This window comes from Anser brachyrhynchus (assembly GCF_964034855.1).
Source record: "Anser brachyrhynchus genome assembly, chromosome: 13".
Taxonomy (NCBI): domain Eukaryota; kingdom Metazoa; phylum Chordata; class Aves; order Anseriformes; family Anatidae; genus Anser; species Anser brachyrhynchus.
This window is the reverse complement of record NC_137708.1, coordinates 6,117,070-6,135,867: the sequence shown is the minus strand read 5'-3', so window position 1 is coordinate 6,135,867 and position 18,798 is coordinate 6,117,070. Positions and strand designations below refer to the sequence as shown.

At 34.8% G+C, this 18,798-nt stretch overlaps 1 protein-coding gene across 7 annotated transcripts in view; it reads right to left on the bottom strand.

The window, feature by feature from the left end:
• The window catches only part of DIAPH2 (diaphanous related formin 2), a 189,308-nt gene that overhangs the window by 52,334 nt on the left and 118,176 nt on the right, over positions 1-18,798 (bottom strand). For all 7 annotated transcript variants that reach the window (XR_013938807.1, XM_080553621.1, XM_080553622.1 and 4 more), the window contains one exon: positions 5,337-5,472. Coding sequence is in view for 6 of the 7 variants with exons in the window: in XM_080553621.1 (XP_080409747.1) it covers positions 5,337-5,472 (136 nt within the window). In the remaining variant the exon portion in view is untranslated. The remainder of the gene's footprint in view (positions 1-5,336; positions 5,473-18,798) is intronic.

Sequence of the window (18,798 nt, the reverse complement as noted above, 5' to 3'; positions counted from 1 at the left end):
ATCAGGAATTTCAAGTTCAAAGTTTGACTGTACAACTAACAAACAGCCATGAAATCAATGCCATAAAGTTCAAATTACTTTAATTTGGCATCTATACCTGAGAAAAAGAAATCCACTTTTATCACTAAACTAAGCATCATTTGGTGTCTTACAGAACTTAACCTTTTAAGTATACATTTATATATTTTGTCAAATGAACGTTACTTAATTCATGAAGTTAACTTTATCTATACAACTGTTAAACAATTTTGGGAAGAATGTTTTAACACTAATCATACAGTAAAAACAGGCTCATTAACATAGTATTCTTTCCCACATAATTAGGGAAATTACTGTTGTTAAGACAGTATCTTAACAATCCTATTACAAACGAGATACTACAACCACAGAGAAAACAACCATTCCACTAGACAAAATTTAGACACCAACCTTGTCCCCAGTTTAAATGAGGACACAGTTCCATTTCACAACCATTCAACAAGCAATTCTGCTATCCTGATTCCTGGACAAACCCTGCACTATAGAAAAAGCTATTTGATCAACTAATTATTGCAGAAATGCTTTTTAACATTGGCAATTCTACAAAATAGATGAATATAAATTTAAATAGCTATTATATTAGATAAAGAATATAAAGTATTTTCAAAAGAAACAACAACACGTGCTTTTCAAAATAAGAATACTTTTCCTACCAAGGAAAAAGAAAGTTGATTTTGCATAGACAACTATATTAAAAGTTAACACTTGTTACTGTCCAGTAAATACTCCAGAAGAAGCCTTATTTTAAGTGAAAGAATCCAATAGCACTGCCTTTCTTCACCTGCAATTATCCCAATTAGATTTCAGTCTAATGATTTTTTTCCCATGAGAATTTACCCCATGAAATCTTTTCATTTTACCTACCATATTCATAAACAAACAGAAGTTTTCCATTACTTTTTTTTTTTTAATTTGAGATTATATTTTCATTTCTAATTTCTTTTGTCTACCAGTCCATGCTTCCATCTATTTGCATCTCTTGATCTGGTTTTGATCTATATTAACAGCAACATTTACAGGAGTTTTGATTCTCCCCCCATTTTCCACGTGGCTTCAAAATACTGCATAAACACGGCTTAAAATTTTTGAGCAACTCATGTAATTGGAGAAGAAAATTTCAAGCCTTGTTGTACTTCTACTGATAGTTTTGAACATAATGTAAATCTCCATTTATTTTTTCCTTTCTTCTGTGAAGATTACATTTCAGGAAGAACGCAGCATATTCAAATGGACCATTGACATCAATGTGAAACATAAAGAGTTCCCAAATGAATTCTAACACTGATCTCATTGGCATCCAGCACCATAAACTAATAATTAACAGAATGTAAATATGCCTCATGTTTTACCATTCCAGGTACCTCAAGCAATCACTAGCCGACACAAACTCAAAGGATTAAGACTAAGATACTCACAACAAAATATGCATCTCATAATAAACTTAGTATGTATTTTTGTTTATGCTAAAGGACATAGAAAGAACACAGCAATTAAGAAAGCATACAGTCAGTAAAAAAACAAGAATGACATTCTTGAATTACACCCTGCATTGCCAATGCAAGTGTAAGATTTTCAAGGAAACAACTGAATTATTGCTGATACTAGTACATAGCAATTTGAGTAAATGGCAAATGAGTTCTTATAAAAGAGTACTTAAAAAGGGAAAGTAGGAATATCCATCAACCACTAGCATAGAACTTAATTTCCATTATCTTCATCGGCATTAGGGGACAATGTTAATGTGTCTTCAAAACAATTTATTCAATACGAATTGGGACTGAGCAAGTTCATTCTATCTTTTATCCCAATACTGTCAGTTAAAAGGTAATTTTAATCACCATGGTGATCAGACATAGTGAAGAGGAAAACTGTTTCTGATTAAATAACATTTGCATCAGAATTGCTGTTATATGTTTTTCAGCTCCTAGAAAGCTGACTTCATTTCTTTTTTCCTCTCTTGTTCACTTGGAAGCAACATTGCAGGAATTTTGCAGATGTTAAGTCAGGTGGAAGTCATGAAAACACTGTATAAACATGTAGCCCAGTCTACTACAGCCCTCACAAAAATATAGAACACTGCTGAAAAATAATGTTCCCTTTTCATAGAGCTGGCAAGTCCTAGAGAAAAGACTAATTTCCAACTAGCCAACTAAAAATTTTGATAATAGATTCTTCAAATCACAATTTTTTCATCACTACTTAAGCATCCACTTTTAGTTGCATGTCAATATCTTCCTCAAAAATGCTTGAGTGTGTCACATATAGGGAAGAATGAAATATTCTGAAAATATTTCTCTGGAATGTTGATGTGTGTCATAAGCTGAGCACTACCTAATACCTTGTCCATCATGCTGCCCTTATAGCAAAAACTCACAAAAGCTACCTTTGACTCAAGCCACTACACCATCTTTTCTGTTAAAAACAACCCAATTGTATGGGAATTTGAATGCCAAATAATACAAAAATCCACTGACTTCAACTAAAGAAGAAACTCAATGGAAATTACTTCAAAATAAATTATAGGCTGAAAAGATCTTATTGTCGTTTAATGTTTTCTTTTTGATTAACAGAGAACCCACTAACCTTTCTATACCTATTACAGTGCCTATTTATAAAAAATAATAGGCATAAATACAACAAAGTTTTTTTGAAGCAAAAAGAATAGTATATGTTGAGTAAGTTCCTAACGTTTTGTTTTTTGTTTTTAATTTATTTTGGAAGGCATATGTTTATTTTGTCAACTATCAGTCCATCTTGGTTTTGTATGAAACACCTATATTTGGAAATGTGTATGTCTTTTGAGACTTAGAATCACTTGACTTTTTATGTTGTCTATTGTAAATCACTTCAAAGCTTATACTGAGTTGAGAGATTTTCTATATTATATTTCTCTTTACACATTTTTGAATGCTTAGTAGGATTTATGTAAGCACTGCATCAACTGGCTGATATGGCATCTCAGTTAGACTAGGCACTCCACAAAGCAGAAAATACTAGCGAATTGAGTAACCTGGTCTTTATATAATATTGGCAATTCTGAAGTTATTTTTATAGCTAGGAATTAAAGTTCTTGGACAGTTCTTGATTCTGGCCACACTGCAGTCTTCTGCTCTCTCGCACCAAGAAACAGAAAAGCAACTAATTCTGACTTGGATGTTCCAGTGACTTATGCATCTGTGTAAGAGTTTTCTTGCTCTTACTTTGTTATAGAACTACCCTTAAAAGGCTTGAAAATATAGGAACCCTGTTACTATTGCTCTGACCTGAGAGGCTGTAGCGATGTTTTTTGTTTGTTTTTGTTTTCTTTTTAATTGAAGATACAGCTGAAAAAATAACTAATGCATAGTTAGGTTAAAACACCCTTCAGCTGAAATTACCTTGTCAAAATGACAGCTTGAGAGGACATCTGTGTCCTTCCTCTAAGTCTTCTGCTTCACGTTTGCTTAGACAAATTTGTGAACTACTTATATAAGTAGCAATGAGCATACAGAAGTAAGCATATCAACAAAATATATATATATATAATTAGTTAAAAAACCTGAATATCAGTGTCCTGGAATGTAGTGGGGATAGAGCTATCACCCCACTCCACCCTTCCTACCATGGCAATAGAGCTCTAATATGCAGTGCATTCAAAGTGCACTGGTATCAAATGTATTCAGAAATTCAGAATGGAAATAAAGCTTTTATTTCCCCCAGTTCTTCTTAACACAGTCAGGAAATACAATAGAGAACCTAATTTATCATTTGTTAGTAGCACATATAAAGTCAACACAGTAAAAAAAAAATAGCACTAATAAATAAAATTTATCCTCTGCATCCATTTTTAGTTTTGAAGATTGATGTGGTTCCTCACTTTCACCAAAATAAAAATATGAAATTTCTAACCACAAAAAAGCACAAAACTGTGACACTTGGTATACATATATCAATAAAGATAAAATAGTATAACCTCCTGAAATCATTGCAAATATGACTCAGTCTGACAAAGTAATCTGCAAGTAGACTGTATATATTTAAGATATACTATTATTACTGTAACTGTATACCTGATGTAAGAATTTCAGTTAAAAACAAATATAAATGAATTAATGGTTCAATGCAAATATCTAATTGCTATTAAAAAACACATATAGGCCCCAAAGGAGGTTTCTGGAACACAAGTCCTATGAAGAGCAGCTGAGGGAACTGGGGTGCTAGGAATGCCCCTGTGATTCTTAGAGTGAAAATATGCTGGTGACGGCAAATCTTAGGGTTTTAATTGCTCTCTGAAGAGCACAGGGATGGAGTAAGGAACTTGAGGAACAAAGCATTCTCAGTACTGCATCTACAAGATCCATGTTTTTACTACGGCTGTACCAGAGGCACAGATCACCTTAAACGCAAGTTCATTTAAACCACAGAGTGAAGATTAAGCCTACCAAAAACAAAGACTGTAGAGGATCATGGTAGCCAAACAGGAAGGGGAGGTTGGTGACCTGACACTCCTTAGTGTGACAGCTAGCTGTCAACACACAAGTCACAGATTTTCACTGGTCACAGGAAATTTACTGTTTTGCAAGAAATACCGGCATTCTAAATACGTCTGACACCATACAATAGCATAAGCATTACATGCCAGTGTTTCTGCACTACTGTGTTATCAGTGATTAAAATGCTGACCAGAATCTTGTCCTTCCATGACTTAGATTGCTTTCACCTCCACAGCCATCCTCGAAGATGTTGCAGTGGACTTTTTTTGCCTGGCCTAGTGTTTCACCAGTGTTTTCCATACAATCTTCTCACAGCTGACAAGCTTAACACTGCTTTTCATAATGCTGAAATATCATTCTATACTTCTGCCCTGAGCTCAACCAGATTTTCCAACCATAATAGGATTGTTGGGAGAACATACATTATAACTTGGAGCCTCCAAGTCCAAAAAGGAAGACATTAATTGCCACAGTATCTTGATTATAAAGATGTTCACAGAATGAAATTAACAACAAAGCAAGTAAGATACTACTTCTTGGAAGTAAATCCTTATGAAAAAATCAATTAACTGCAACAAAGGGAAACAAGGCAATAATTCACAGCAAAATGGCTTGAAAGGAACATTGTACATAGTAAATGACAAATACAGAATTATAAAATCAGATAGGCCAAAACAGAAGAGTTTTCACTTAAAAAGCTAACCTTTTTTTTTCTGCTTGCAAAACAGACAGCAAGTATTTTTCATATTGACCTGGAACAGTCTTCAGCTCATTATTCCCCCCTCGCCCCCTTAACAAATTTCTCTACTAAAAATGATGCCTTACCTTTGTTCATATCAATCAACTGCTGTTTCTTCTTCTGTCTCTCCAATTTCTCTCGTTCAGCCTTTTCTTTTGCCAGTTTGGCTCTTTTCATTTTTTCTTCCATTTCTCTTCTTTTGTTGTTTTCTTTTACAGCCTCCTGCATTAGATAAAATGAACATGGGAGTCTACATACGAGGACTAGGAAAAATAACAAAAACTAACCTTGTTTGCACAGATATGCATTTACGTCTCACATATGTGAAAAAATAAAAAGGAACTGATACATTTTAAGCACTGTCAGAAATTTTAAAGAGAAGATAACTTACCATACTATTTATACACACTATTAGATAATCAGAAGAATGAAAATTAAAATCACTTTGCGTTTATGGTGATTAAAAAATTCCAGATTATTCAGCAGTAACATGTATGCTTTTTTGTTTGGATTTGCTTTTAAGACTAAGTCTAGCTTAAACCAGTAGCTTACTTTTAAGAGGAATAAGTGTAGATGAAAGCAAGTTTCTGTCATTATGCAGTTCAACTACGAGTAACTAAAATTCATTTACCAACATTTAAGCTACAATTCCTCAAATATTTTGAAATATACCAAAATATCCAAAGCAGTCTGCATTGCTTAAATACACAAAACACATCAAAATTAATGGAAAACAGTTGAATTTATGGATTAAGACAGCAAATCTAAAGTCTCTGTGGTGACAGGTTACACAAAGTGCCATGCTAAAAGCTATAAATGTAGAACACTCCTGGATAAAAACCTTCCACAATCCTTCCTACATTTAATCTAGAATATATCCTCCTTTTCCAAATGAGGTTAGTCTTGATTTCCTACTGTGTTGGGTTGACCTGGGCTGGCTGCCAGACACCTACCAAGCCACTCTTTCACTCTCCCTCCTCAACAGGACAGGCAGAAAAAATAAGATGAAAAGCTCATGGGTTGAGACAAAGACTGGAACTGGCTGTTTCTGGCATGGGGCAGGTCCAGTCTCTCCTCACAGAGCCTCCTCCACCATGACCCCTCTCCACTACCAAAACCTGAACACACAAACCCAATACACTTATTACTTCTTTGCTCAAAACCAGTCATAATTCCTATTGCACTCCTTGCTCTCTTAAAAAAATAAATACTTGAGTTCCTTTCAGCTTTTACGTAAGACCTTAAATACATCCTTAGTTTCACCCTTCCTAAGATTCATTTATCATGAGGAAATTCACTGAAATCCATCATGATTTAATTTCACTTAACGTTATAGATAGACATGATAAATGTTAAGGGTAATTTTCTTATTTATATTCACAACTAGACATGTATTGCTTCCTTTCCTCTCCAACTCACAGTACCCTAATATACTTTACCTACAAGTAGTGTAGGTCTGGGCTTCAGGTGATTTTGGACATTATGTCCAACAAAACAGGTACAATAAAGGAGCAACTGGATCTAAAACCATCCAGAATTAATGCAACATGCTCATTAAAGATGCTTCAGCAGAACAGCCAAGACTTACTAAGGACAAGGCATAAAATAAATGGTTTCAATTTTAACGTTTACTTTATTTCCTGTGCAATTTAATCATACCTTAAAATACAGGAAAAAACACAAGATTACAAATACAATAAAGAGAAAGATTTATTTGTAGATGTTCTGTAAAGATCCAAATTGATGTGTCAGATATTACTCCACAAATAAAATTCCCATAGGAGATTTGGAGCAGACTTGCTATATTACACAGTCCAATATATTTCTCAGAAATGACATCTCAAATGTTTATAAATGGAAGATAGCTATTTGCCTACCTGTGTACATGCTAGGAATGAACTATGGACAATGACTGTCACTTCCATAAGAAAATCCTATCTAAAAACATTTTTAAGTGTTAAGACTTACAGAAGTTATATCAGTATTTGATAATGCAGGACTCCCAAATACCTCCAATTATGGAATACTCATGCATCTCAAGGGCAACATATTTCAGTGCAACCATTTCAAGAGTTCATCGAGGTACAATACTACATATAGCACCTTATTTAATAAGGGATACTGCTTTGCAGCGATGCTGGATACCACAGTTATGAGTGATGTTACCTGTAGAGGCATATGAAAACTCAACTAAGAACTGTATTTGCTGTATGATCGCATAACCTACCACACTGTAAAGCACCTTTGCTTTAGAAGGGAAAAAAAAATCGCTATTTTATCCTTTTTGGTTTTGGACAGTTCTGTCTCTGCACATTCAATCACACTTGATAGAGATTTCATTTTACTGTAACTTCAAAAGTTGGAATGAAAGTAAATGCCCACAGTCTTATGAAAGAAAGTAGCTAAGTAGCCTGTATACTAGTAGCATCTAACAATTAGAAGTAGCCCACTAGCTATTAAGTTATTATGATTACAGTCATAGATTTTGCCGTATTTTCTATCAGGAAGACTACTATAGACTGAACTAAACAAGCCATAAATTTATTGTATCTGCAAAATTAATTTGTGCCAGCCTCTAAACTTCCTAACTGAAAGGACATTATATGCAAATACACAGTTCATAAATCCAAAATATATGCACTTAATAAAATACGCTACCTACGCATGGCAATTCGAACAAAAAACATTCAAAACAGAGACAGAAATCCAAACGGGACATCACACTAACAAGTCTCTGGGGCTCTTAGTTCCCAGACTGGCAGTTTTGGAACTAATAGAGTGCAATGGAACACTGCACCCATACAGTTTCAGAAGGCTTTTCATAGCAACAGTAGAGTTACTCTAGAAAAAAAATAATAATCCCAAGTCTTATTCACCCTTGGCTTCACTGTAGTAGTCCAGCAATTCTTTAGTAATGGTCTAGTATTCTGATTAGTATTTAGTGGATCCTTTCCTGCTATCCCTTATCCTCTTGAACCTCCTACCCACTCACCCACCCAATTTTATGCCACGTTCCTTAAAATTGACCATCTCTTCTTTTCCTTTACATACCACTTAAAAATGAAGACTGAAAAAAGAAAACGATTTGCTATTTGACACATCAACATTGTTTAGTGAAAGTAATCCTTTTCCTTCAAAAAAATATCCCAGAACCAAACCACACAGAAAGTACTTATCATTACTCTCCACCAGCCAGTTCCACATTTGCTATGTCATTTACTACTATAGACAGTCAGACAATAGCCTGAAATATATCATTCACAAGAACATATTACCAGATGTTTTTCAAGCTATGTGGCTAAACCAAAATAATTATATGTTCATCTGTATTTATAAATATACTTTGTATTTGAATTAATATTGACCATTCTTTTTCAAAGCTAGTTGAAGATGACTCTAAATAAAGGTAAAGAGAACTTTGACTCGGATGAACGGTGTTGTTTACAGAATTTGCTCTACCTTGATTATAACACAAATCCTTTAAGTTTCCCTCTACATAATTATTTGTCACCCCCATGTGGCTTTGGGTATTTCCTTATTTACTCTTTGCTCACTTTCTAGACCTCCAGACTGTGAACTAGCCCAGGTACAACAAGCCTGCACATGACTTACCATGGTGTGTAACTCATGTCCTACCATTCTAAAGTCTAGAGATGTCACACAATTAAAATTGGGCATTCAATTTTTTGGAGTGATTCATACAGCAGCAAAAGTGTATGGGCCATACACATGCATAAATTTCGAGGCTAGTGGATTCAAACAGCTGTAACAGATTGCTTTTACAAAAACTTATGCACACAGTAACATTAGCAGGAACATGACCTATGCCGATACTATAAAATAAAAATTAGAGCAGAAAAAATAAGAATTATAAACTCCCTTCAATGTTACCACTTTGAGAAAAGCTAAAGTGGTTGAGTTCTAAAAAGATATCTATTCGGTTACATTCATTCACTTTTACGCACGCTACCTATGAGATGTAATATAATCAACTTATCATCATTCATTCTGCAAAGTAACAGAAGAGAGTACTTGATTTTTATGCGTAAAAATGCCACTTTAAATTGAATTTCTACACCACTTTAATAGCATAATGTGAGGCATCCACAGAAATTCATTCTCTATGCCTTAAAAATAATACTTGCAGATCCCTCAGACCTTCCCTAAATTTGCCTTGCACCAGCAAAATATGTGATTCAACATTACAAGAAATAAAGAATTGCATCATAAATCAATAGGAACAGTGAACTCAAATTAACTGTTAAGATGCAGCAGATTGCTCAATGTGTTCGTATAAAGACCTTTCATAAGTATTCCATGGAGGATAACATTCAAGTTATCCTTATGACAATAATGCAAAAGAGATGCAGCAACCTAGAATTAAACAAGAACAGAAATACTGAATTTCCTGATGGGTGGCTACAAAACAGTAACTAGAAAAGATTATTTAGGATACTGCCCTATGATTCATGAATCCCAGCCATTATATCTAACATAAAATATCTTTGGGATGCTGTCACTGCAGGTCAAGCTCACCCAGGACCAAGGCCAGCATTAGCAGGAGCACCGGCATTTACTCAAAGGCACAGCCATTCAGCACTGGGGTCCCAACACAATGCCAGAGCTGGGGCTGGGGACAAGGGCCAAGCCAAGGCATGTACACGACCCCAAGCAGAGCCATCCGGCTTACTACACCTTATGCAGCACATAAATTAACATGCATAAATATATGCACCACCTTGTGTTGCTCATTAAGTACAGTCCACTTGCTTCCAGCTGCTACTTATCATTATGGCTCTCAGGTGCGTCTACATCCAATATCTGCCTGTGTTGCTGGCACCAGACAGTTCTTTATCAAAGAAATCAGGATTTCTGGACAAGGGAGGGGGTCATCTACACTAGTTCATCATTACGTCTTCTCACACCCTACAGATGCCATTACAGGGTAAGACTTCTGCAGTTGTAGCTGCTGTTGTATATGCAAGGTGGGGAGGAGGGTTTTGCACCAGCTAATCAGCAATATTACATTTTAATATACTTAGAACTGTATAGCTGTGTAAGGTAGAAGAATCCTTCACTATTTACTGAATCAAGTTTAAGGGTAACAATTAAAAACAATAAGTAAGCATGTCCCAGCAACATGCTTTCCAATAATTACAAAATAGTTGTCAAGCAGACAGATTTGTCTCAGTTAACAATCTGAGCAGAGGAACCGAGGACCACATCAGACAAATTGTTGTTTAGGTCAAAAACAGATCTTTTTGGGTCAAGAAAGAGATGGATAAATAGGTCAGCATGCGAAGCTTTGCACCATTATGCAAGTGAAACCTTACATTTTAACAAAAAAACAAAAAACAAAAAACTTATTTCAAGGTGATTTTGTAAAATGTTTTCCTAAACTTTCTACACGCGCCTAAAATCAAGCAGAAAGTGATAGTTTTGTTCTTCCATAGATCAGGATCTTAAATGTGATGCGTTGAAAGGACTCAAAGTTTTTGCCTAGAAATTCTCAAATTTTAACAGAGATTGCAAGGATGACTACGCTGTGCAATGTATATTGATTTAAGTATCTAAACACCAAACCCATCAAAAGAACAATAAAATAAAACAGCATGGGTTTGAAAGCTTTTACATGCTTCCTTCAAGAGAAGACAGAGACTATTAAGCAAAAGTGTTCCTTCCAGAGAATATATACCAATACACCCTTAGGAAATGAAAAACACAAAAAAAACACCACAACATTGCAAGGATACTCATACTCATCTGCAATTTTTTTTTTTCCCAAGGCTTCTCATACCTTCCACTTCATGCTTCATATTACATTTTGACAGAATAATCCAATTCTATTAGCTTGCTTTGGAATTTCCTAAACATGATAAGCCAATCTAAACTTCAGGAAATAAGCTAATTTACTCCAACATCAGCAAGCTAATTGAAGATGTAGTAACAATGATCAATCAAATGACAATTAAGACAAATGGGAGGTTCAAATTATCAAATTATTATCTTGATATGATATATGAACAAGCACAATGATGAGCCTGAGAGTAGATGGAGTGCCCTTGCGGAGACTTCAAGAGAGAGATCAGATTACTACTAACCCAAGACCCAAACACAGCTTTTTCTCTAACAAATGTGATAGGTGCAGATGCAAGCATCTGTAGACTGTGGGCATCTTCTGTGGTAGGGTCTCTTTTAGACTTAGAATCTTGCCAAAGGGAGTCACTTAGAAGAGGTAATAAACCCTATTGTTTACAAGAGTTCTTCAACATCTGGGTTAGATTCACATCTTAAGTACTGTGATTCTCGACATTCTAAACTATGGCTGGTTTTCAGAGTGGAATAAGGATTTAAAATCCTCATTTAAGTTTTATAAGCTTCCAAGATAATGCTAAGGAACACCGAGAAAACTCAATTAGACTTACTGCAATCAGTACTGACTGGACAGTCAGCTTAAAACTATCGAAAATGCTAAAAAAAAAAGTTTTAATCATGTCCCTTTTCAAGATTAGGAAGCCTAACTTCTGTTTCTTCTAGACCACGTTATCCTATATTACGTCTGAAAAAAATTATCCAAAGGCCTCACTACCATAAAATATATCTATTAGTTTTCCCATCCACAAGACCTATGACACTGCCAAAGAAACAAGTTAGACTTGCCAGAAACAAATCCCAATCACATCTACTTTGCCAGTTATTCCTACACTCGACTGCTTTTTAGTGCTTGTAAATACAGTGTACTGCAATTCAGTTTATTTTTTATTGTAATTTTTATTATCTTCTAAGAGAAATGACATCCTTACCCTTGCATGTCAGAAATAGGGCAGCCACCTACCTAGCAGCACTAACAACCTGTTAACAAAGTCAGTAAGTTACCACACGTATATGAATCCTTTTGCCTGCAATTCCATTACTTATAAACTTTCCTTGCCTACACCCAATTCCTGATTTATCTTATTAAAAAAAAAAAAAGAAGTTCTCATTAGCACAAGTTGGACTTAGATGAGAAATGAGAGACCTTAGAAAAGGGTCTTCGGGTGTTTCTTCCTGTGTGGTTGGTTGGCTTTTTTTTTTTTTTTTTTTTTTTTTTTAAGGAGGACAGCAAGGGCTTGCTACATGCTGCCTGTTAGTAGGGGCAATGTTTCAGTATTGCCTTCTGGAAAACTTTGCTGCAGGAAGTACTTCTTGGTGATTTTTTTTTTTTCTTTTAAAGGCAGAAGGGAGAAACTGTATTCCCAGACAAATAACCTGGAAGACGAGTGAATAAACACACCCTTTCTTTCAAGTCATTCTTGAATTACAAACTCAACTTACTAGTTTAAAGCCTGAGAATTCAGCTTGAATTTATATAGTGCCTTTCATAAAAAATATATATGATTATGTATTGTGTATTGTATACTCATTGATTTATATTATTGTAACCAATGTCCTACTGCATTCAAGGGATGCTTCAAAAACAGCACAGGAAAAAAAAAGCTCCTGCATCATACAGCTTAACATTTGCTTTGAAATATAGTATAAGTAAACAAATATTAGAAAGAAGAAAAGGGCTTACAAGGACATTATACTCAAGCTGCTGAATTCACTGTGATGAAAAAGTCTTCGTATGAAAGAAACAAGTTTTGAAACAAATGTTTTGTTTCCTGCTTGATACAGGACATACTTCTTAAAAACCTTGAAAGACCAGGATACTTGTGGCCCAATAAAAAGATCATTTAATATCCTATCATTTTGGGGGGAGTTCCATTTTCTGGATCAGGGTTACAGTAAAATATCCCAGCTACTCACAAATCATCAGTGAATCAAAAGGCACTGCTGACACAAAAGTGCAGTTTATTTCAATGGACTTTTACAAGCAATCATCACATACTGCCAACTGATGTTACTTGTATCTGTTTAAATATTTCACTATACTAGAATACAACCCTTTTTTCTTTAAGTACATTTATAATGTAATCAAAAGATTTTCTTACTCAAAAAGCTGCACTTACAAAAATCTTTTCTAGGAGAGAGAAGCAGTCACCACTGACAAAAGTCCACCAAATATCAAAAATATCCCTTCACCGAAGGAAGAAGCTTCTTTGCGTTTCATAACAACTATGCCTATAAATGCCAGATTTTACCTCTAAGTTTTTGGGTTTTTTTTACCTCCTCAAATTTTACTGTACTTTTATAGACATTATTGCAACATTGCTTATAGACTTAATATTCATCTTTAAGACTACCTGCATGAAAGGGGGAGCGCACAGGGAAAAAAAAAAAAATGAAAAATTTAAGAGCTATACACGGAAAAAAAATACATCTCATGTTATACATTTCACACACCTTTCATAAAGCATACAACCTCATTAAAAGGAAATTTATGTGCATTTTTAAATGCAGGCATGACAGATTTGGTGGATATTTGTAAATACTCTAGTGCCAACAAAAACAAACATCCAGAAAGTGACAGATAAAAATATTTCAGATCATTTGATATAAAGTTTGTGAGACAGCAGGCTAAAGTGAAGAACCAAAACAGAAAAGAACAAACAGGCATCTTGCTTCAGGCAACTGATTAATCATTACTTGATAAGAGCCTGAAAACTATACCAAACCAAGTATATCAGGTTGCAATTGTTCCAAGGTTATGCTGCAAACGAAGGACAACAGAAATTTGTGTTTACTTTCACTGAAAGGAAGGACTAAATCGATATTAGCTAAAAAAAATATTTTTTCCAAAAATGTCCCAAATATGAAAGGCATATTCTTATTCTGTGGATCTACTATTATATGAGGAAAAAACAAAATTGCTACTTTTGATTCAATTTCCCTGTAACTGTCAGCTCTGACAGAAGAAAATACGTAATTCCTCCCCACACACACATGCCCCAGCTTGATTTTGAATCAGGTTTCATTTACAAAGTCCTCATGCTCAAGTGCTTTACTTAGTTCTTGTGATGTTCCTTGAATACAACAAGGTTATGAAGATGTATCTAAGCACTAAATCAAAGAAATAAACCTAGGCAGAGGTGACAAAGAATTACTTGTTAAAAGCTCACTTCTAAGGTTTAAATATTCTACCTCATCTTAGGGAAAAGAAGAGACTGAACAAGAAGCAGCACAGCCATGTAAAGACCAAGAAGGGCAGGATTTCCAACAGCAAAAGGTAAAGAAGACTTCTGAGGTAAAGCAATGCAAACTTGATTTAGTCCTCTCACTACACTCTTGGCTCTAACTATGTTTCCTGCAAAAAGGGTAGAAAAGCCTAGAAATAAAAAGTGAGCAGATATAGCATACATAAATAATATAGCTCTGTTTCTTCCATCCACATTTCTAGATTGATTCACTATACTGCAGCTTGATAAATTGAAATGGCTCAAAAGCCATTGGCTTTGAGCCAATGGCTCAATTTTTGGTTAGGTAAGTCATAGGTGCTCTAAGTTTATTTGGTTATTTGCAAGCATATGATAGACACTTTTGCAAATTTAAATGTGAATTCTTAAGTATGCAGAGCCTTCTTCTCGTAACATCACAAAACAGTGCAAAAAATGATTTACTTTCACACAGCTAGACGGATACTGATAAAGAACTAGTTATGAGATTAATTTGGTATTTGACTGCAAACTCTGTGTAAGGGCAGTCTTAAAGATATTAAAAAAATGAAAAAAGGTTCATAAATAAATCAATTTCTATTCAACAAGCCAATGTATACTTCTCTAAAAAAAAAAAAAGTCAGCTCTACCACTCCCACCCCTTCTCCAAGTATAACGAAACATTCCAGTAGCAGTCAATATGTCTCAAAAAACAGAGAAAGGTCAGCTACTGTACCTGCCTACACGGCCTCCTTGTAATTTCCTTTTCTGCTGTTGCTTAGGGATAACAGAATAACAGCTTATTTATATGGATAATCTTGTTGGAAAATAATTTGGGAAACTACTGAACCAAAATAAGTATCACTGTGTAAGTGATATACTTTGATCAGAAAAGTGAAAAATGAAAAAGCAACACTGACTGTTCCAGAACTTCTTTTCTGATAAACTCTACAACTTGATATTCAGCTCAACAACTTCTAAATACTTAGAACTTATGGAGGTGCATTTAGTAAGTATTGTTTCTCTCCAACTTGCAGAAGAAATAATTAGAAAAGATGATGCATGCATATATTGTTTATTTCAAGAAATCGAAAACTGGCATTATTTTCCATTTAATGTATGCCACTTCTGACAATGATCACCACAGTCTTGAACATATTTTCAAAAGACCAAATGTTTTTATTTTCTTAACATTGAAATAGTGCAATATAAGCATTACAAGAAAAACGTATAATGCAACAAGCACATATTTTATATATGATATAGATATGTATATATGTGCATACATACATAAACACAGATTTCTCTGTGACCATTAAATGTGCCTTTCAGAACATATTTCTGATTAAAGATGAGCCTAAAATTAAAGACATTGATATATTTCATCTTTTTCAAAAACACTAGCTGAATTTCATTATTATATAGCATAACGATCTTATCTGCAGTTGCAAATGAAAGAAGAGAAAGAAAAATGACCAAGAAAAATAACAGAGAGTCAGTAATTTATTTAGTCAGCATACTTGCTTTCACACAGCAAAATTATATACAGAGTCACAGGTTAAGCAAAGGGAAATAGTGGTTAAAGCTGTTATACAAAGCTAACAGAAGAAATGTCAAGATTTCTTGAAGGGCTGTGTTGAATTCTAAGTGCCGATGACTGGCCTTTATCTAGAACTATATATGCTGTAGATTCAATTAAAACACAACATATTATCTATATATCTATATATATATACACACACACACACAGATAACCGATCTTCAAGGAAAACCTTCTCCAAGCACTAAGATCACCATCCTGTCATGCAGGAAGCTGAGGAGGTTTGGCAGGTTTAAGTGTGGTTGAACAAGGAACTCTTGATGTAGCTCTGATGTAAAACAGATAAGTTGAAAGCTAGAAGCATGGTTACACTACGCAAGAGAAATACAGCACTACTGCACAGGGAGGGAAAGAATTAAGAAAACCAAAGCTCAGTGGGAGATAAAATTGGCAAGTGACGTTAAAGGCAATGAGAAGGGTATTTACATCTACAAAGGCTGATTAAGGAAGAGAGAGGTCTGCTGCTGAATGGAGTATGGAACCTAACCTCAGAGTCTCAGGTACTCAGTGCCTTCTTCATCTCAACCTTTACCATCGCTGTCTCACAGGCTACTGGGGCAGCTGACTGATGTCACTGCAAGGCCTCTATTTCATCAAAAAGCTGCAGGACTCAAGGGACATCCCAAAGCCTGTGAAAAGCAAGTGTTATTCTCATCTTAAAAAGAGTGAGGAAAGCTTGGTGAACTACATGCTACTCAGCCATCACTTGTGTTTTCAGGAAGTTCACAACACGATTCCTTCTGGAAGCCATTTCCTGTTACATTAAGGACAAGATGCTGACTGGAAACCAAAAGAATGGACTTAGCAGGGACAAATTGTGCCTGACCAACCTGACTAGCTTCTATACTGAAATGACTGACTGGCTCTGTGGAGGGGAAGGCAATGCATGTTTGTTGTTGTTTATCTTGGTTTTACCAAAGCCTTCAACACAGTCTTCCACAGACAGGGTATCTCAATTCATGGAGATATTCAAAACATGGTCCCACGCAGCTTGAACTACTGCACTAGCCCTGCTTTGAGCAGGATGTCAGACTCAATGACTCTCTAGTATGTTCTTCCCCACTAAATTACCTCATGATTCTATGGTATGTCTTATCATAAACGTTCACACCAGAAATGTTAGCAACAAAACCGAAAGCAGCCATCTGAAGAACTCCTGAACTTTTATTTGTTAGCAGCTGTAGTACAAGAAATAAATCTGGAGAAAGACAAACAAGAAGAGCCAAGTCATCCATATTTCAAAAAATACCTGGAATTATATTTTGGCCATCTACTTCAACCATTTACCATAAATGGGGAAAAAAAAATACTTAGAAGCAGCATGCAGGCACTACTCTGCTTTGAAAACAACACATTTAATAAGTAGGCATGCTCTAGAGGACACCTGGAAATGCTGTATATACTCAGTTTTCTCCAGTGGTTCCTGAATTCTTACCAGTGGTTATGAATTTTTACAGTAAATTCCACAGATTAAATGAGTTTCAGTGATTTCTTGCTTTTTCTTGCTTTTTTCCTTCAACTTGAAAATGAAATGCTTTTTCTTTTTGAAAAACTTTTCATAGCCATCAAAATGTTGCAGGAAATTTTAATTCTTTAAAATAATTTTCCTCATATAAAGTAAAATCATTGTACTGCGAACTTCTAATGCTTGCCCTAGGCCTTCTTCATGCATATGGAAAAATTAAATCCTTAAACAAGAATCTTTACGCCACTGAAGTCTACAAGGTTCTGCTCTAGTGGATAAAATAAGTCAGGAAATTCTCAAAAGACCTAATTACAATTACTACAACTAGTGTATATATCTGAACAAGTCAATTTGACTAAAGCACAAATTATACTAAGGAAAGAAAGCTTTTCCTTAAGCTATACACATCTCAGATCTCACTTTTTTATACTGAAGCTTTAATATTTTATATTTAAAGAGGCTTAGAAGATAATACAGATAAAAACTTTTAAAAACCTTAGCACCACACAGATAATTAGCTATTCAGACCAACACATACAGCATTAAAACAGTATCTTACTAGACTACTGCCCACTTCCTAAAATTATGAAGTGACACAAGAAATTAGCCCCACTTCTCTAGAAACTTGGAAAGATTATTTGTTGTCTGTCTTTTCTGTTTGGAATGCAAGTCTGATATTCCAAACCAGAATACAGAACTCGATAGTTCTGTCTTAGTAAACTGAATTAATTCATGGAGATTTAGTCTTTAGAATAATCTCCCACCCTAAAAAAAACAAAAAAAAAAAAAATTTTTACTGCATTTTTTTCGTATTAAGTAAAACAAACATCATACAAATATCCTAAGAAGAGGTGACCATACATAGGTGTTTAGAAACTCCAAAAGCAGAATTGCTGGTGGATTCTGATCTCTGCAAGGAGGTATAACTCAAGTTTGCATCTGTAATTACTTTCCCTGAACACAGAAGGCACTTTACATCAATTAGGTAATAAAACAATTATGTTTTGCAATGCATTAATTTGCTGACTGCATTTACAGCACAAGATGAAGGTGTTGTGGAGGTATTATTCAAACATAATAACCTTTTAACAAGGATTATGAAAACATACATGTGAGGTTATCGTGATCCTCATTGACAAGGAAGTACATGACTGTGTAGTGCCTACCAGAAAGATGCTGTCTTCTTGATTTGTGAATAGCTAACAGTTCTATCTGAATTTTAAGAAGGAAAAGTCCATTAAAAGTAATTTAGTATGTAAGTGAAATACTAAAGACGGATTACATTGGAAAAAATGAAGAATAGTTGCAGTCTACTGAAAATATACAACTACTTGCTCAAAGTAAATCCTTTTTCTGCTAGATTCGATGTTCAAGGAGTATTTTATCTTTACCAAACACTATGATAATAT